General features: G+C 41.1%; 1 protein-coding gene across 3 annotated transcripts in view; it reads left to right on the forward strand.

Annotated features, from left to right (window-relative positions):
- BANP (BTG3 associated nuclear protein) overlaps positions 1-20,567 on the forward strand; it is a 156,864-nt gene that overhangs the window by 37,824 nt on the left and 98,473 nt on the right. For all 3 annotated transcript variants that reach the window (XM_079988855.1, XM_079988856.1, XM_079988857.1), the window contains 2 exons: positions 413-588; positions 16,838-17,077. In XM_079988855.1, coding sequence (XP_079844981.1) covers positions 413-588; positions 16,838-17,077 — 416 coding nt within the window. The remainder of the gene's footprint in view (positions 1-412; positions 589-16,837; positions 17,078-20,567) is intronic.

Here is a 20,567-nt window from a genome sequence, read left to right on the forward strand (position 1 = left end):
GGACCTTCCAACTCTATGATTCTATTATCTTTGCTTGAAATTCTGTCCTGCCATGTGATACCCAAAATCATCCTGACACAGCACATGTGGAAGGCATTGAGGCGTACCTTTTCATGCAAAAGGTCCAGATTCAATGCCTGGCATCTCCAGGTAGGGCTGGGAGAGATTCCCTGTCTGAATTCCTGGAGAGTTTTTGGCACTCAGGGTAGGCAATCTTGAGCCAGATGGACCAATGATTTGATTTGTTATAAGGCAGCTTCCTATAGTCTTGTTTTCCTATACATGTTGCTGTCCTCCTGTTACATAGAAAGCTCACTTGATAAACTTAGTGTTCTGTAGCACCATGCTGAAATCAGTAAAGCTGTGCAAATATGATTTCCTCAAATTGTATGAATTTCTCCCACTTCCTCAGTGCTGTTCCTGGACGGAGGCAGAATACAATTGTTGTGAAGGTGCCGGGGCATGAAGACAGCCATAATGAGGATGGGGAGAGTGGTTCTGAAGCCAGTGACTCGGTTTCCAACAGTGGCCAGTTAGGAAGCCAGAATATTGGGAACAATGTTACCCTTATTACACTGAATTCTGAAGGTAAGCAGATAATAGTTAAGTTCTTTGTCCAAATTAGGGTTGATTTGAATGTTGGAGCCGTAACAGTCTGGTACAGTTCAATCTTTCTGTTCTAGGAGAGGCATGCACAAAGTAGTTTTCCTGTTTCAAAAAAACTTTATAGTTGCCTTTCCTCCCCATTTTTGGCTTGTAGTCTGCAGCACTCTTGTATTTAGCACACCTGCGGTCCCCACTTGCTCTTAGCATCTAAAGAACTATTTGCTCTGGTTTTGTTCAAGGAGCACTGGGTTAACTGAATAGTACTAAAGTGTATTGATGTGTTCTCTGGTTATTTCTTAAACTGCCAATTGGGGGATGTATTGCTTTGTTTTCTTCGAGCAGCAGGTGATGGGCAGCTCCTAAAATGCCAGGGAAATTCACCCCCTTCCCCTAGGGTTTGATGTCACCCGTACTCTATGTTCTGTAGTTTTTAAAGTGGCAGATATTATAACAAACACTGCATACGAAGCAGTGTCAGACTTAAGCATCCAGCTTTTTTTCATTACTTGCTCTTATTGGTCCAAACAGGCGTCGTGTTCCTGGGCCATATCCAGAACAGAATAATTTTTTCAAGTGATTCTGGTAGTCTAACAGATCAAGAACACTTGATTTCAAAAAATATATAAGGCTTTCAGAACTGTGACTTAATTCTGTGGTTGTGCCTAGAGTTGAAACACAGTCCTATGAAAACAGCTTCATTTCTCTAAGAAGCAACATAATGTACCAGCATGCTGCCTCCTGTAACTCATTATGCCCTTCTGTTAATGTGGAACTCTTCTGAAAGTAAACAGTTACTTTGGCAACTCTAAACAATATTTTTAAAAACAGGAAATTCCCATCAAAAATGTATTGTTTATAGGATAGCCTTGTCAGCAATTTCTTAGTTTCCAAAACTCTGTTCTGGTCTTCAAATATCTGAAAATCAACATTGCTGGAATGCAACCATTTGGAATATATCTCTAATAATCCTCTTTTTTTGCATTGTATATTGAGTCCATATATAATTCCAAATGAAAAATAGGTGCAGCAATCAATAGACGTGGCAAACAATACAGAGTGTGGCAACTGAAAGGAGCAGCCTTGTGTAATTTGAGGCAGTCAGTTTGTGTCTGGGTTGGGGAGGGGGCCTTCCATGATAGTGTTCCTTCTTCGTACACAAAGTGTTCCTTCATGGATAAAACTCTCATGTTGAGAAGAAGACTAGGCTTTTACTATTCTTCCTACCATACCCATTTTCTGTATGGAGGAGCCCTTACTGGAGTGGTACAGCCTAGAACAGTTGTGGCAGATGGGCTAGATACAGAGGTATCTCAGGTAGCTGGAGAGCCAGCCCGTCATTAGCACTTAATGCAGTTGCTTTGTCCCTTAAAGTATTAAGAGGTTGCCAGGGATTGATGCATAGGTGATCTTGTTAGGACTATGATCAGAAGGTGACTCTTGTGGGATTCTAAAGTTAAGAGGTGTGGTGATAAATAACTGCAGCAAGATGTGTTGTGGGTAGCAGAGAGGAGGATGGTGGTGAATGAACTGGAGTGAAGAATTTGTCATTAAAGATGTTTCTGAATGGTGGTGTGCCCCCATCCCCATAATGAAGGTGTAACTGCAGAAGCAATATTCAAATTCTTCATTCCAGTCCATGGGAACATTTTAAAGCTCAGGAATAAATAATACTTAAGAAAATTGGTGGAATGTTTTATGTCTTTTGAAAAAGCTCCGATATGAACAGGATCTCCTCCCCCACTTCCTTATGAGAATTGGGATGTTTGTCACGTTGTAGTCAAATTTTCTAAGCAGTAGACTACAGTTAAAATTTTCTGCCCGCGGTATATATTGGAAAAGGCAATAATTTTGAGTAATTCTCTTAGCTGTTTATTTAAGGGAAGCAATTTCTAATGGAGTAAAAAGAGGTTGTAGCAGTCTGACCTTTTCAACATGATTCTTTGGCACAGATTTTCATGCAGACAGATGTTGGACTTTTAATAGGAATCTTGTATATATAAATGCTGGTGAAACCGCCTTTGGGACATCCATCCAGTAAAGCTCGCACCAAGATTTATGAACGCTTTGAGAACAAAGATTAGTTATAGGAATTGCCCTCCAGGCCCCACCCTTGTGTCTCTTGCCTTAAAAGTCTAGAGGTGACTTTGCTCAGCTGTAGAGAAGGCTCAGAAGATAAATTCACTGCATGTCAAATTACTGGGCATAGTTTAACACACATAATGTGCCGTGTAGTTTACCGTGTCTATCATGACAGAAATGTGAGAGAAACATTACAACAGACCTATCATTCAGAAGGAAAACTGGGACTGACCCTGACCAAACTGAACAAATGGTTGCAGAGAAGTGTAGGTCGGGCCTATTCAGTTTCCTCATTCAGTATACAAGATTTCATTCTCCCTCCTGCCTGGTTTCCTGATTTCCCTTTGCCAGCAGTCAGACAGCTTTCTGGTCCCATGGAACATGCTCAGTCCTCATTGTATTAGGGGTCTCTCTCGTCTAGGTCCCCCTCCCCAGATATTTTTGTATACCTATGCAAACTTCTGGATTTCCCCAAACCTGCTGATATCTCCCTCTTGTGTGTTGGTAGTATGGTTTTAGGCTATAAAAGCCACACCACTTCTGCCTAGGCATTGGAGATAAAGGGAAAGGTATGACTAGCACACTCTCTCTCTCTCTCTCTCTCTCTCTCTCTCTCCCCCCCCCCACGTGGCCTCCAGTGCTGCATTATAAGTTGCTTTTAAATTTGGGATAGCTATTTGCAAAATGCACCAGGATATGCAAGGAAGAGTTAAGGTTAAAATGGCTGAAGAAAGTTCTGATTTGGTCACAAAATGTTCATTTCTTTGTTAATGAATAGGAAGATGTTGTGGTCCAAATAAACATGTAGGGACACAGAGTACGGAGCACAATCTGTCACGTCAAAGGAATCATGTGCATTTCAGTTGATTTCTGAAACAAGGTTTCAGATTGGTTTTAAGAAGATGAAACAGGTAAAGTCATTTACTAGCCTTGGATTGCTTATACTGAACTCATCAAATGCCCTGCTTATTTTTTGGGGTCTATATCAGTTAACAACTACTTATTAAAAAGTAGAGTACAGTGGTATCTCGCAAGACGAATGCCTCGCAAGACGAAAAATGCGCAAGATGAAAGAGTTTTCCGTTTTTTGAGTCGTTCCGCAAGATGAATTTCCCTATGGGCTTGCTTTGCAAGACGAAACGTCTTGCGAGTTCTTGGGAGTTTGTTTCCTTTTTCTTAAAGCCGCTAAGCCGCTAGTAGCCGCTAAGCCGCTAATAGCCGTGCTTCGCAAGACGAAAAAACCACAAGATGAAGAGACTCGCGGAACGGATTAATTTCGTCTTGCGAGGCACCACTGTAACACTTAACTGGGGTGCTAGAAGCAGATGAGAGTATTTTTTTCCTTACTAATCAGTACAAAGCAGTGCTTTTAAAACCAACAGTTATATAGCATTATTTTATACTGCAGGGGGAGCTCTATGTCAAGTGAACTTGAAAACATTCTCTGTGTGTCTGTGTGCGAGCATGCACATGTGTTAGTGGTATTTTACAGATAAGGGGTCATTTTCTTCACCACTTTGAAACCTGGAAAATGATGTCACTTTAAAAGTGTTTGTAAACCAACCCAATCAACCTATTTTTTTATGATTTTTATAGGCATGATACAGCTTAGTACCTTAAAATAGTTTATATCAGAGGTTTTCAACCTTTTTGAGTCCACTGTTTCCTTGACCAGCTACATTCTTTCTGTGGCACCCCTGTGAAGAAACATACTCCGAGCCTCAAAAGGCCAGTTATGTCGCCCCTTGCCTGCAGAGGCGGCAGCCCCTCACCCCTTTTTGAACACCCTCCCTTGTGGAGTGTTCCCTCAGCCTCCTCTCCCCTCCCCTTGGCAGTCCCCCCACCTCAAAAAGAGGTGCCTCATCACGCCACCACACAGGGGCCTGGGAAGAAGATGCCCACAGCCTTAATGGCCCAACAAAATGAAGGGAAGGAGGCCAGTGTTGCCTGCGGCACCCTTGACCATCATTCAAGCCACCCCAGGGTGCCACGGCACACTGGTTGAAAACCACTGATTTATATGTTTCTATTGTAACCTTCACTTTTAAATTTATTATTATTTTATGTATTTAATACATTTATCACTTACCTCAAGAAGATTTTCCAATGAGGGCTCCGGGTTTTCTAATTTTAATATTAATACACACAAAGAGAAAATGATATATATGTCTCTTGAGAAGTGAATTCTACTAAATTCACTGGGGTTCACTCCCAGGTAAGTGTCTACAAAATTGCAGCCTAAGAAACAAATAAAAAGACCCCCACTTTTTATCCCTCTTGGCAAAATGTCTGGACAACTTAAAATTCTGTGCATTTCTTCTGTCTGTTACTGAAGATTTGGTGAATTCCCAAATTTACAAGCCTCCATTTTTGCGTGGTGCATAAAAAGGATTTGGAGAATGTTGAATTTTAGATTGTAACCTCTTCAGGACAGAGGCCTGACTTCTTGTCATTTCTCTATAAACCACCATGCACCCTGATTGTTCTATATGAACAATAATTTAAGAAGCCACTCTGAACCCATCACCTCTTGGATGTGTTGGGGCCAAGCTGGAAACTTGTACCTGTGCTTGCATTTCCGTGGCAGAAAGCCACCAATGTAATATTCACATCTTCTCCCCTGAAGTGTTTTTAAGTAAGTGGCAATGTAATGGTTAGAATATTTTCCAAATTAACCATTAAGTATTCTTTCAAAGCTATCCCTTCTGCTCTGAAGAACAGTTTGTAGAAACTTGACAAATTATTCAACTATTTCCATGTGCATGGTAGGCTCCCATCTGCTTTGGTTGTCTTTTGGAAACTACTCATTCTTTGATTATATAGACATTCTTAGTTTATATAAATATTTGCTTTTTAAAAATAATTCTTGCAAGTTATAGCATAACCTGTCAAATATTTAAACAAAGCATTTTGCCATTCCAGCATATATCTATGTGGACAGAGGCTGAGCTTCTCAAACGTTTTGGTGGATGAAAACAGAATAAACATTCAAACAAACCCATTTTTGTTTTGCCTCTTTTCAGCCAGAGAACATTTTTCTTTACTCTAGAGAAATTAAAGTTCAAGACAGAGCATGGGGATATTTTTCTTCCTGTTGGCCACAATGAATATTACGTTTTTAAAAACCAATATGGATTTTGTGATTGTGATTGCAGACATTTGAAAAGAGGGGTGGTAGAATTAAGGGGATGTGTAATGTTGGCTTTGGAAGCTAGTTCATCTGTGTGACCTCAAGACCTGTTGGCTGTACTAAGGTCTACTCAGAGTAGATCTGTTGAAATTAATGGGCCAAGGCTAGTCCATTAATTTCATGGAGTCTACTCTAAGTAGAACTAACATTGGTTGCAACCCTGATATATTGTATGTTGGAGATTGGCAACAGGTCAGATCCACTTCCTGTTGTACCATTTTCCATGGTGATGGTGGGGACAGCCATGGCAGTGGTCTTGCAACTTCATGGCAGCCTAGTTTGGGAGCTGGAATTGGAGTATGGTGTACTGTAATCCATCCTGGCTGGGGGTTATTTAGCGTTTGAGATTGAGCTGCTGGACAGGGTTATATGGCCTTTGAGATACCGGCGCAGCCCCAATAAGCTCTCAGTCTTATCCAATTACATTAAATGTCTAGCTGCCTGCAAGCTGGGATACTCAAACAGCAGGTGATCTGGCCAGTCTGCTCATAAGCATTCCTAGTAGCCTTCGGAATATGGTCTGTGTTGAGCGACTCCAGATAACTTCTTTTATACTTTAGAGAGTTTGCTGCGTGATGAAGAAATCAGATTGTGATGAGCATCACAGTTTTAAGATGTAGTTTCATTTATAAAAATAAGCAAATGCTGATTGATCTAATATTTTTTAAAACAATTGAAACAAATGAAAAATATTAGCCAAATAGGGAAAGTTATTAGTGTTTGTAGAAACAGACTTGGTGACCATTGTTCAGCTAATTAAACACTGCAGTTGGACTTTCTGATTGATTCCAGACATGCAGATGACAAACCTAACCATTATATAAGTATGCGTTCTTGAAAGCAGAGTTGTGCAATTTAGCAGCCCATCTGTGGAGAATTTTAATATATTTGAAATAATTCCTCAGTTGCAAAGAGAGGAAATCTCCCTTCTCAGTAATGGTGGCTTTTACATTTTAATGCTAATACAGCAAAGAATGAGACAGAGATCTCCGGAACTGGGAAGACAATAGCATAGTAATAGCAGACAATAGTAGAAATAAGGAATCAACTCAGTAAGCTGAACAAAACTACCCAATATTGTTCACACAAACATGAATTGAGACTTCAGTTTGCTAGGAAATGGGGAAAGATTTGGTGATTCTCGTGTGATTTGTGTTCATTTTACAGCTGCTATATTGAGTGCCCTGGAGCAGCAGTGCAGTGAATGGGAGACTAGTACATTCCTGAAATTGATAGTTACAGGCTGCTCTTCTGAGCAGAGCTATACCAGTTTTCTGCGCTCCTTAAAAAAACAAATTCCCTCAAGTTTCCATTCTATTTAAGCTCTGAACACTGGCACTCCTGCATTGATAGATAATGGGAAGGATAGAGAATGAAGGTGGATTGGTGGAAGACTTTGTGAAGCAGAAGGTGGGGAGCTGGTCCCTGACCTTTTCTGCTGTTGTGTGCACATGTTGGGATGGATGTATTATGTTTGTCCTGATGGAGAGACCCTCTCTTGTCTCTCATGGGATTGCATTGGAATTTCTTCCTGTTAACTGCTAATCTTGAATTCTTTTCCCAGAGTGCCCACTACAGAGTAACTGGGCTACAAGACAATAATTCCAAAAGTCTTCATTATCACTACTCTTGTCTAAATGAATAGTATGGTTGAAACTCCAGCCGGCAGGAAACTTCCTTGTGTTTTTGATAGAGGTAAAAAGCACTGCCAAACAGAAGCCTGTTGCAACTGAACAACAGTTGAAAACTTTGTTATCTGAGAATTACTTACCTCACATTCGTTTTCCTTGGATGCAATTGTTGGGTGGAAGCATAACACTTTATCTTCAGGTGAATCTCCTTATAGTTAGTGAGTTAGGGTAAAATGGTTTGTTTGGGGAAAACTCTATTTCTTTATAAAACTGAAATCGGTTTTACTTGCCTCATGTTTGCATTTGCATTGAATTCAATCTCTCCCCCCCCCCATCCCCAGCTGTGTTCTATTTCATTTTCTGTCAGGTGAAACTTTTATAGGCATCAGGGGAACATAGGAAGTGAATCTTGTGAGTGGATCCCTGGGCGCACTTGTGGTTTTTTTGGACCTTTTTATCCCCACATGTCCTCACAATGTTTACTGCAAATGAATTCCATGGTCCCAAGAGTGCCATGGTGCTTCTTCCAGTGGACCTTTGGTGGTAACTCATTCCATATGTTTAGAACCCTTTGGGTGATATTGTTTTGCCAAAATAATTTGCGTTCCCAGTTTCCTAAGGTTGAGATCATTTTCCTTGGATTTGTTTTCTTGATCATTTTTGAAGAGTTTGTTAGTTTCATAAATCTTCTCTACAATGTAAGGAAAAAAACAATTAAGTCACCAGCAATCCATTTGTCTTGGCCAAAGATAATACATTGAACAGACGAGCAGCCAGTGTTACAGTAGAACTTGGAACCAGTGCTTGGTTGGAAATCACGGAAAGGCCTGTATGTGCTGCGTTTGGGATGAGCATTTGGGCAAGTTAACTGAAGAATGAGACTTCGAAGTTAATTCTTTCACAAATAGTAGTAGTTTTGCTGGGGCCAGGAATTTAAAGTTGAACAAGTGGCTGAGATGGGCAACCCTTAGTTTTGTTCAGATATGGAGTTGCTCTTATATCTGACAGGATATGTGTTAAATGAATCTAGCAGTCCCAGATTTGTTTACAGCTAGGCTGTCTTTCATCTTGAACCTTCAGATTAGTTTGCCACTGAATACCAGTTACTAGGAACATAAAACCAAGGAGAACTATTGCCTTCATGCCCTGATTCCCTGAGGCACCCACTAGGAAGAAGGATGCAGGGCTTTTGTTATGTTTTTAAGCATGTATACATTGACGACAGTACCAATCAAGATAATTATGCATAAAGTACACAGATTAGATGAGGCAATCCAACAGAAATATGTTTTCAAGGTTTTCTTACTAATGGCCTTCAGAGAGAGAGTGAGAGTGTCAAGTGCTTAGAGCCACACCCAGGGCTAGAGCTACTTTCATGCAGTTTGTTTTCATGCCATTATTCTCCTGATAAGTTTTTCCATTTCCCAGTGTACCTGTCAACACCTTACAGGGGAAAGATGCATCATGAGAAGAGAGCTGGATTTTACTGCAATGAAAATAATTTTGGTCACTGTGTCAGGGGAAAGCTTGGGAATATCTCGCTTGTTTAGATTCTCCATCGAGGAATTCTTTTGGTGGAGGGGTTCTCTCCGAATTGCCTTTCTGCTCTTAAAGCACCTGTTTTCCCCTGCCACAGGTATTTTGGTGAGCTTCCAGTCTGAGGAAGAGTCCCATGTTTCAGTGCTCTCAGCATACAAACTGGGCTGACTAGGTAGTGTTTATATCATCCCGGCTTCAAGTTATATGGATGACATCAGTGGGAGAAAACTGTTGGAAAAGGTTCATAGACTGTACTCAAAATGGCAACACTTTAGCTGACCTGCAAGCCCATAATGAATAGGCAGCACTTTTTGTTGAGGAGTCTCCATGGTCTTACGTCTGGCAGCATCTCATCTGCATCAGTTTCTCCGGACCTAGCCACAGGTCTGACCTTTCTGTTCCATGCTAGTGCCTTGATTCATCTGCCCTCCCAAGTTTGTAGCACCTGTTAGAGTCTATCTCCAATTAAGAAGGCAACTGTGGAACCCCCATATTTGTCACAGCCCAATGGTTTGCCTAGCACCAGAGATACTTGTTGCTACAAAGCCTTCCTGTGTGGAACTTTGTTGTGTTGGGGGTTTGGCAATCAACAGCCTTGGGGTTCTGGTTACAAGGCAGCAGCTGATGAATAGTAGGGATTTGTTAATGGCCAGTTCAAGCCTTTGGATATGAATCCTGGGGAAATAGACCGTAGCCGTATGCTGCTGGATTTCTTTGTGCCAAATGTCATATTGCTTAAACTTTTTTATTACCTTAATAAGTATTGTGACATTTCTCTGCCACTTACTTTTCAGTGTTGACTCTTAAAATGAGTTCTATCAACCTGTTTGATAAAATGTTTAGGATGTTGGGATATGTGTACAGTTGACTTCTTGTCTATCCCAAGATATTTCAACTACTTATTGTTAACATTTTGGCGAGTATTTAGCATGCTTTCTGCCTTTTATTTGCAGGTCTTGATTTAAAACTTTATGAAGGGCAGTATGCAGGCAAAGAGGATAATCTGCACACTGAGGAACTGCACTGACTCTTCTTGCCAGTGCTAGCACAAGCGTCTGAACCTTGGTAGAAACATCAGGTGTACCTGAGTTCCAGCACAAGCCAATCAGCAAAGCAGTTATAGCACAGGAAACAACATGTTGGTTAAGATTGTTTTATAGAACAGAATGTGTGCAGTTAAACTAGGACTTGTAGTTTGATAGACAAAGAGAGTTGTGCTTTCCTATGTGAGATGCATTATCGGTTCCATCATTCCTAATGCATAAGTAGTGAGGAGTGACTGCTGCTTATGGGAGGGTCAACACACCCAAACAATCTGGGATATTAATTTCAGAGACAGAGGGAGCCTGTGCTGCTGTAGCATTTACAGGCCCAGAATGTATGTGAGCAAATGTATGCCCCATGGGTGTAGCTGGGGGGGGGGCAGGGGGGGCAGCTGCCCCCCAATGAAGAAAAATCAATAAAAATACATAGCAAGCTGAGGTTCTGCCCCTCTAACAAAAATACTGTCTACGCCCATAATCTGCCGCTCTGCCCCCTTAAACATACTGCAATGTCTGGCTGTTAATACAAATTAGGAAATCAGAAACATAAAGAAGTTAAATGAAGAAAACTAAAAGAAGCACTGCATCTGGATTGCTATTGGGTTGTGCGCTTTCTTTGTCAGTACCAGCTTTCTTTGCTTTGTGGAAATAATTTTGATACCTACCCCATCCTTGATGAATGAGGATCCAGTATCTGTTGGTCTTATCTCTCTGTGTGTATTTAGATATGTATGTATACATCTACATATTTTTGCCATATCCACTGAAGTGTTTTGGCTGCAGTGTAAAATTTCATGAAACAGTAATGCTGAATTTGATGCTCCTAAAAAGGTTAGAGTCCATCATGCCTTTTTTCAGAATCTATTTCAATGACAATAAATGGACTTCTTGTTCCCTTGTATATAAGGGATAAAAATCAGCACGACCTATCCTGTTTATACCACACGAGTGTCCCAAAGAAAAACATATCTTTGTTAGTTCTATTATGCTTGATTAAACAGAGTTTTTAAAAAGTCTAAACAGATTTAAAAGAAGAAGAAGCTGAAAGGACTATTACATTTCAAAGAAAGATGATATTGAACTAAAAATGTTTGCTCATGAGGCACTGCACTAAAAATGTGTGTGCATGAATAAAGTGAAGGTGCTGTTTTATTTTTGAAAATCAGCACTATTAATGTAGTTTAGCAGCTCAGGAAAAACCATAGGGAGTTTAACTTTTAGTTCTATGTGCTTTAAAAGGTTTTCAGAGTGAAACATACTGGAAAAGAGCTTCTGAGAACAAAATAAGCTGGGGTTTTTTTGGGGGTAAAGTACTTTGTAAAGCATTTTTGATTTTGCGCATGTGTAAAAGGTTTGGCACAAATATCATGATCGGTGTCAACCTGAAATAATCCTGTGTGACAAAGGCAGGCTTTGTGTGTGATCTGTTCATACAAATTCAAAATCATGAGCGCTTTGTATTCCTGTAGTATTGTGACTTCTGCTACATAAAAAAAAAGCATCCTCTCCTGATTTCTTAAATATTGGCATTTTGGCTGTCTCTTGCTCCCCTCCCCCTTCGACTCCATCCCAAATTCTTGTGTCTCAGAAGTGAAGTTCAAGCTAAATCCTAGTTGACATTGGTTTGTGGAATGCAATAAGAACAGCGTTTGTTTTAACTCCTCAGTGACATACAAAAGCCAAATAAAACCAAAGAAACTGAATTCCTCCGGCCAAACTGTTCTCTTAAGATTCCCTTTTTGTTTTTAAATGCTTTATGTTTGTTTTCAGATCAAGAGGAACATACAAATTGGTAATGGTTTTAAAGAGGGATTCCTTTCTGTTTGTTTATTTTTAATAACACCTGGAGTAGCAGCATGTGCAAAGGATGATTATCACTGTGCAGGTTAAGCTAGAAAGAGTGAGGGGCTTAGTAGTGGCTGTTCTAAACTTAATATCCTTGAGGGTAGAAAAGGCAGGGTAAAAATAAGTTAAATAAAATAAACCAACTCATGCTTTTATTTGGCTAACCTGCTAGCCTCAAAATCTACCCTTCATACCTTTTAACTCTGTCCTTCCCACCTACATGCCTTTCTATCTGCAGAGTTATATTATAGACTTGGGAATTCTAGACTGGCAATCTTCGCTGAAAATACCCATTAACTCTTTCAGTTCAGGTTTTGCTGGTCTAAGGTTAAAAGGTAAAGGTAAAGGGACCCCTGACCATTAGGTCCAGTCATGGCCGACTCTGGGGTTGTGGCACTCATCTCGCTTTATTGGCCGAGGGAGCCGGCGTACAGCTTCCAGGTCATGTGGCCAGCATGACTAAGCCACTTCTGGTGAACCAGAGCAGCACACGGAAATGCCGTTTACCTTCCCGCCGGAGCGGTACCTATTTATCTACTTGCACATGCTTTCAAACTGCTAGGTTGGCAGGATAGGCATCCTTAATGATCGGTTCTCTCAAACAATAGTCAATGTTTTCAACTTTCTCATTGGAAAAAAGAATGGCTGATGGCAGTTTATGTTATATTTTAAAAAGGATCTACAATTTTGCCAAGAGATTATTTAATTGTGTGGTGTTATATTTTTAGTGTTTTGTTTAAGATTATTTCTGTGTTCTGCCTTTCTGGTGCAACTACCAGCTTGACTGCCAGACTTGCACCCAGCTTTGGTTCATCAAATAAATAAAAACTGTTTTGACAAATGGAACCAGTTAATTTTCTAAATATTTACATGGGCAAGTGTTTAGTTGGCTTTCCCTTTGTTTTAAAGAGTTGATTGATGGCACCTCAAGTGAGAAAACAGCTCTGGAATTTTCCTTCTAGATCTTGGTGATGTTCATATGTCAGACAAGTTAAGGGAATGTTTCCTGGTAGATTAAAGTGAGGAGCAAGGCCAGGTCAACAATCTCCTTAGGAGAGGAGAAAATGTGCACATGCAGATGTAGGAAAAGCCTTCTTAAAAGGCTGTTTTTTGGTGATGCAAGTCTTGTATCTATCCAGAATTTAGGTTATCCCTGATGGTTTCTTTCCACAGCAACAAATGTTTCTTTGACTACCCCCATTCCTCCCACCTTTGCAGACATACGTCGCAGCAGGTAGCCGCCTGACTTGTAAGTGAGAGCGCAGTAAAGTTAATTCCTCTTGGAAGGATCGGTTTTGTGAAGCAAATGATTTTCCTCTTTGTGCAGTAGAACAGGGTCAGAAATAAAACATTTGACCCAGGATTGAGATTGAGCGGAACCTGTGTGCACGTGTGGGGGTGTATGGCATAGGCAAGCATTAAAATGATGATTGATGGGTACTTTCCTCCCTCTTTAGCTAAATGCTTTAAAGATAGTAGAGCCTGCTGGAATGCCTCATCTATCTCATGCTTTTCATGCATGCCCTGTGTCTTTTGTACATTCTGGGAGCTTGTGTACTCTAAGCCAAGGAGATCAAGCAATGTGTTCCTTTTACAAAAAGGGAAGAGGTCTTCCCTCCTCTCCTATAATTTGAGCAGCAAGTTCTCATAGAAGTAACTGAGGGCTGGAAAAAAGAAAACCACTTTTATGTCAGGCTGCATTATTTTAACTCTAGGCATTTTCCAGCACTGAAGCCCTGTCTGCTGTCACAAAAGACTTCATTTCAAATGCAGCTTTCTTGACCTGGGAAAATTAAAGAGTGTGACATGTTCAAGCCAATCTTGTTTTAACTGAGCCAAAGAGAGGCTATTGAAAGTTTCAGGATAAAGTAGCAAAGAAGTAGTGGCAGTAATAGTATATTATTGCAGTTATAACTACACTGCAAATGCAAACTGGTCTAACTATTATGCTTTCGTCTAGGGAGAAGGTAGGCAAAAGAAGCCAGTGGAAGCCACTTGCATCTCTGTGACCAGTCCAAGTGGTCTGGGGATTCCTTGACTGAGCTAGAAGTTTCAGTGCTGGTCATTTCTGGCTTGGGCTGAGGGGAGGAGGAAGCAAAGAGCCAGTGGTGTAGATAGCACTCTCCCAGCCTGAAACACCAGTGATGGGTATTGGTTTTTATAATGGTTTGAAGAATATTAGCAGTTGTAACTCTCTTCCACTGAAATTAGTGGCTGGCTGATTTTTTTAAAATTCTTCACAACAACCCTTCAAGATTGGTTGTTAATATTCTAGTTATCTAGATGGAGAGATGAGATTAAGAGATTTGAACCCAGCATCCCTGTCCAACATCCTGTACTCCAAACGTTGGCTTCCAAAGGTATTGGGGTGAGGGATGCTTTCTTTCTTTAAAAAACAAAAAAAAAATTCCAGCAAAAAAATCTAGTGGAAGACTTCAAAAGCTGTTTAGCATTTCATGTTATCACAGTTCACCTGTGTTAAACTTGGATCTACTGATAGTTACATCATTATGCCTTTGATGAGGTGTTAGACAAATGATCCTGAGCATCAGGCCTGCCTCTTGGGCTAGACATTTATTGCTTTCTTCCTGGCATGCTATCTAACAGAATGCAGGCCATTTAACTCAAGCCAATGGCAGGAAATAAAGATCATGCTTTTTAGGGGTCATGCATGTGCATTTAGCCTGGAAAAGGCTCCTCCATCTGAACTCTGCATGGCTTAGAGCTTTCAAATAGGATCGGCATGAAAAACAGGAATTTGTGTCTTGGTGTTTATGGGATGGTCTGCCTATGTCCAGCCAGATGAAGGCTGTTTTTCTCCCCGCTCCTGTTTGCTTCCCGCTACCGCCAGCAGCTGATATTTAGAGGGAAACTACCTGTAAGCGGGGGTGGGGGGTAGGGGGAGGTTCCATTTTAGCTGTCAGGTCTGTTAAATGGGGTTCAGATAAATTTAAGGAAGCGCAGAGGTCTGTTACTATAGGTAACAGACCTCTGCGCTTCCTTAAATTTATCTGAACCCCATTTAAAGCCATTGGCAGCCCACCATATTCTGTTGGCAGTGAATCACATAAGATAGTTCTGTAGCTTGAAGAAATACTTTCCTCTGTACTGAATTTACTACTGCCAGTCAATTTAATTGTTGTTAGTCGTGTCCGACTCTTCGTGACCCCATGGACCAGAGCATGCCAGGCACTCCTGTCTTCCACTGCCTCCCGCATTTTGGTCAAACTCATGTTGGTACTGTATTTCTAAAGAGTGAGAAAAGAACTTTAATCCTCTTTCCTCACATAATACATTACTTTCCAAAAAAAACATAAAAAATGATCATGTCTCTTAATCATCTCCCCCCACCCCCTGTACAAACTTTAGGGGGAAAAACCCCTAAATACTTCAGCCATTCATTGCAAGGAGAACCTCCAGTCTCTTGAGCATTTTGAGCAACCTTCTCTCATCATCAATTTACTGCAGTCGACTGCAGTCAAATATATTAAGTAGGCATTGGGCAGTGTGTGGTATGGAGGTGGCAGGAAAAAGAAGAAAGTAATAATAGCAGGAACTGTAGGACAGGGAGAGAACCGTCCTAGGAGTTTGGCTCTGCCATGGACCTTCATTCTGCATCTTGGTCTTGAAAATATAAAGTTGGAGTAAAAAGACCAGATTTCCTATGTATGCTGCTCCTTTTGCGAAATTGTGACAAACGAAGTAAGCATATTTCTTCAGCTGAATTACTTATTATATATTAAATATCAGGACTGTGTGCAAAATAAGACAAAAATGGTCTTGAAATAAAAGCCAAGTTGCTGTGTCTGTAGCTTGAGAATAAGCCGTCCTCTTCCTCTGCCCCTGCCACTTATAAGTATTATTTGCCGACATAATAAAATACGCTTTCTGCTCCTTTTGATGACCTCAGCTTTCAGATGCACTTGGGAGATGAACTATGGTGATTCATTTTCAGTGCTGGGGTCTGCCGATTTGGTAAATGACGTGTTTAGGAAATAATGCAGGCTCCCATTCAGTAAGTCTGAAAGAAAATGCAAATCCATTTCCATTTGGGAGCTTTGGTTCCAGTTGAGTGACTTCCTTTAATAAACCCTGCTAGTAATTAATCAAGTAAATTGCCACTTGCTGCTGCTCATGTGCTGCATTTTCCAAGTTGTTCCCAGCTCCTGCTGAGTCAACAGTCCTGTTCCCACAACTGTTGTGACTCATATCTCTACGTTTGCTGACTAAGATTCCATCAGTTTTTTGTAGACAGCTCTGAGCAGTGAGCGACTTCTGTTTATCTCTAAAGTGGTTTTCAGTAGTTGGGATGTTAGTGTATTGTAGACATGTTCTAAATCATTGAACTGGTTGAAGAACGTTTATAAAATGTCACTCTGCAAAGAGTTCCAATTTCTAATGTGTTATGCAGAATTCACCAAGTTTACTTCTGTCCCCGTGTGTCTTATTCTCACTGGTGATAATAATAATAAATAATAAAAAGTGGTTCCCTGAGTTAAGGCAATACAGAAAATACTTTTAAAAGTGAAAGTGGAAACTTTTAATCTCCTTGCAACTGCAACTGCAAGGAGAGGGAGGGGGAGCATGTAAGCTTGCTGTGGTTCTTTCATGTAGCACAGGGCTGGGGAACCTGTGCCCCTACATATGTTGTAGGACACAATATTTTTTTTAAAATGTTTTAAATATAATTTTACATGGGAGTTTTTTCTTGTTGTTGCCCAGTTTGGGGACCTACAGTTGTGTGGAAAGGAAGGATAGAAATGCGAGAAACAAGAATAATAAATATTAATTAGTTCACATGCTATCATAGCTTCCCAAAAATTCTAGGGGGAAATGGGAAATACCAAGAGTCTGGCTACTCTCTAATAATGTGATATAAAATATCCTGTATGTGTATTTTTTAGAGGATTATCCCAGTGGGACGTGGCTGGGAGATGAAATCAACCCTGAGATGCGGGTGCGTTGCCCCATCACGCCAGCAGACATGCTGCACATTAGCACCAACTGCCGCACTGCTGAGAAGATGGCGCTGACGCTGCTTGATTACCTCTTTCACCGGGAAATCCAGGCCATCTCCAACCTTTCAGGGCAGGGGAAGCATGGGAAGAAACAACTAGATCCTCTCATGATTTACGGCATCCGTTGTAAGTATATGTTCCCTTAGGAATTTCGAACTCCTGCCATTAGTACATACTTTACAATTTGTTCTTGGACAGTTCAGAGAGACAGATGAAGTTAGATATGTAGCAAATATAGATTAGAATGTTTTCCTATTTCCTTCTGTTTGAGTGTGTGGTGTATTCGTGTGTGATTATTGTATTGCTTAGTGAGTTCTTTCCAAGTATCATACGGTCAAGGCTTACAGAGGACCTTTGCCAGTAGCCCTGTCATGATGGTGCAGAATGGCTGTTGTCTCCCAGAACCACTCTGACATTTCTGCACCAGTCCCACTGAAATTTGTTTGGAAGATGTATCGGACTTGCCTGGGCGGAAGTTTGAGATCAACTCTGCCTTGCGGTGATGTTTGCTATGGGTTAGCAATTGTGTGGCTGATGTCTAGACCAAAGACTTCATCAGTCTGGGCATACATGACATATCACTTTCCCACCTGCTGCTGTGGAAAGCATCAGAAGTTGGTGGCTATGCAGGGGGTTTGCTTTGTAATTTCTGAAATCAGTGAATCACATTTAAAGGATTCAGCTCCCTCAGATGATCAGATTCCAGCTCTGCATTTTTGCAGATGTTGGAAACTGGTTTGTTTCCCCTTACCTCCAGGCAGATGTTTTGCTAGCTTCTTTTAAAGGCAAGTTCCTCAAGGACCAATTAGGGTTATAATGCACTCAATGGCTCCCCTGTAGCAGCATCTCAAGTCCTGTTTTGGTTCATGGTGTCACTCTGAATTCATTTTAGCTTGCAGTTAGAGAACATACCCAGGTGTAGCACACATTCCTGATGGAGGAGGTGATTGAAAAAATGAAACCTAGTAATAATAGCTGCATCTGAAAACACAGATGTTGCTCAAGTATTCAGGATAGCCACAGATTGGAAACAGCAGCCAAAGCAGTCAAAGCAGATACATTCTCTGTTTTGAGCTGATCAGAAACAGAGATCCAAACAGGACAAGCTCATTTAATTCTTGTTTTCCACATGCATCATTTCAAAAGATTGAATGTTGCTCATGTTGAAATGCACAGAACTAGAGCAAATTTCACTGCTGCTCGTAAAACTATATATTCCTCTGCTTAAGGAAAAACTTAAACTGACATACAACTTCAATAAAACCCTCTTAAGAGCTGAAGTCTGTGTTTTTTGTCTAGCTAGGAATGAATACTTAGGAGGTGGTTAAGTTCTGCTAGTTAGGAAGAATGCAAAGTCAGGTTTGGAAGGTAGGGTTCAGGTTTTTACAGGGGTGCCTGGAATGCCCCCAAGCAATCAAGGGAGGAGGAAGATTAAGGCCTGCAAGGAACAGTCTGTTACATGATAAGGCAACACAGCAGGGATAATACTAAGTAAGGAGAGGGTGAATTTCAAGAGCTCGTAGCTCCCACTTCCACCCTGTAATTGTTGTTGGTTCCTCATTCCTTGCTCTTGCATTTTGAGAGGAGAAGTAAAGGTCGCTATAGCTCTTTTCTTATCCTAGGACAGGGTGGGGAATGATAGGAGAAATGATGTGAGTTGCAGTCCATCAATATCTGTAGGGTCATAGGTCCCCTATTCTTGCCCCAGGGAAAAGGGAAACCACTAACAAAATTTGTACATCACACCAAACCATGGTTAATGAAGATTTTTTTTGTTTTGCTATGATGTCTGAATTGGGAAACAACAGTTTGTAATTGGGCAGCAAACTAGAATAAAAAAGCATGGTTTGAAGTGGGCTTGTTATCCATGCATTAACTAATGTTTGGTGTGATGCCTCCATTGACAAACTATAATTTCAGCCATTACAGTGGTACCTCTAGTTACGAACTTAATTCATTCTGGAGGTCCGTTCTTAACCTGAAACTGTTCTTAACTAGAGGCATGCTTTCGCTAATGGGGCCTCTTGCTGCCGCTGTGCCACCGGCACACGATTTCCGTTCTCATCCTGGGGCAAAGTTCTCAATTCAAGGTAACTCTTCCAGGTTAGTGGAGTTTGTAACCTGAGGCATTAAACGGAATAAATAAACGTTTAGAACCCTAAACGGCCTCGGCCCAGTATACCTGAAGGAGCGTCTCCACCTCCATCGTTCTGCCCGGACGCTGAGGTCCAGTGCCGAGGGCCTTCTGGCGGTTCCCTCATTGCGAGAAGCAAAGCTACAGGGAACCAGGCAGAGGGCCTTCTCGGTCGTGGCGCCTGCCCTGTGGAACGCCCTCCCATCAGATGTCAAAGCAATAAATAACTACCTGACATTCAGAAGACATCTTAAGGCAGCCCTGTTCAGGGAAGTTTTTAATCTGTGATATTTTAGTGTATTTTTGGTTTTTATGGAAGCCGCCCAGAGTGGCTGGGGAAACCCAGCCAGATGGGCGGGGTACAAATAATAAATTATTATTATTATTATTATTATTATTTGTAGCCTGAGGTCTTTTTAACTCGAGGTACCACTGTACTGAGTGCTGATAGAAGGGAAAATGAAAGCAGGCAAGTAGCTCTAAACTATGGTTTATTGTACATCTAGAAGCTCAAAACTATGGTTTGGGTTCTGAATCACAGTTAGCGCAAGCCATGGTTTGGTACGTGGACTCTATACTCTGCTGTTTCCATCAGAATTTTGCATGCACATTGGGTTTTGGAATAAGACGAGACTGTTGGCTTCCAGCAGAGATCTGGCAACATGTGCTGGAAGATTTCTGGTTACAACTTTTGGTTCAAATACCATTTTTAAGGGCAGTGGGAGATCCACCAGCAACTCTGAAAATACCACTTGAATATTATGTAAGTCGAAGGATCCAGTGTGGTGTAGTGGTTAAGAGCGGTAGACTCGTAATCTGGTGAACAGGGTTTGCGTCTCCACTCCTCCACATGCAGCTGCTGGGTGACCTTGGGCTAGTCACACTTCTTTGAAGTCTCTCAGCCCCACTCACCTCACAGAGTGTTTGTTGTGGAGGAGGAAGGGAAAGGAGATTGTTAGCCATTTTGAGACTCCTTCGGGTAGTGATAAAGCGGGATATCAAATCCAAACTCTCCTCCTCCTCCTTCATAATTCCTGGGAACCTCTTTTGTACTGGTCCCTCTCTGGACCTCCTGACCCATAATGGACACGTTCAAGTTGTATGTGGGTCAGTCTGGTCCTACTTTGCACTCCCACCATGCTATTTTCAGCTTGGATGCTGAATGAATGTCATCATCAAATGCCAGCCACACAGTGTGATTGCCAAAGTCGCCTTTTACTCAAGTCTCTTCTTTCAGCTTGTCAGTGGAAAGATTTTTGTCCCTTTCCTTCTTCTGGGAAAAGAGCCCCCAACCAAATCTGTATTTAATAGAAAATATTTTGAAAAGTATATAGTACTCCGAAGCCACACTTTCCAAACTCAGGGAAATATGCTTATTAAAAATTCTTGATATACTGCATAAGCTTTCCCACAAAACATTTATCTTCTTGAGGTATATGCTTTCATTTGGTTGCTTGCTGTAATGGCAGTGGAGGTTGCAGA

This window comes from Podarcis cretensis (assembly GCF_951804945.1).
Source record: "Podarcis cretensis genome assembly, chromosome: 8".
Lineage (NCBI taxonomy): Eukaryota > Metazoa > Chordata > Lepidosauria > Squamata > Lacertidae > Podarcis > Podarcis cretensis.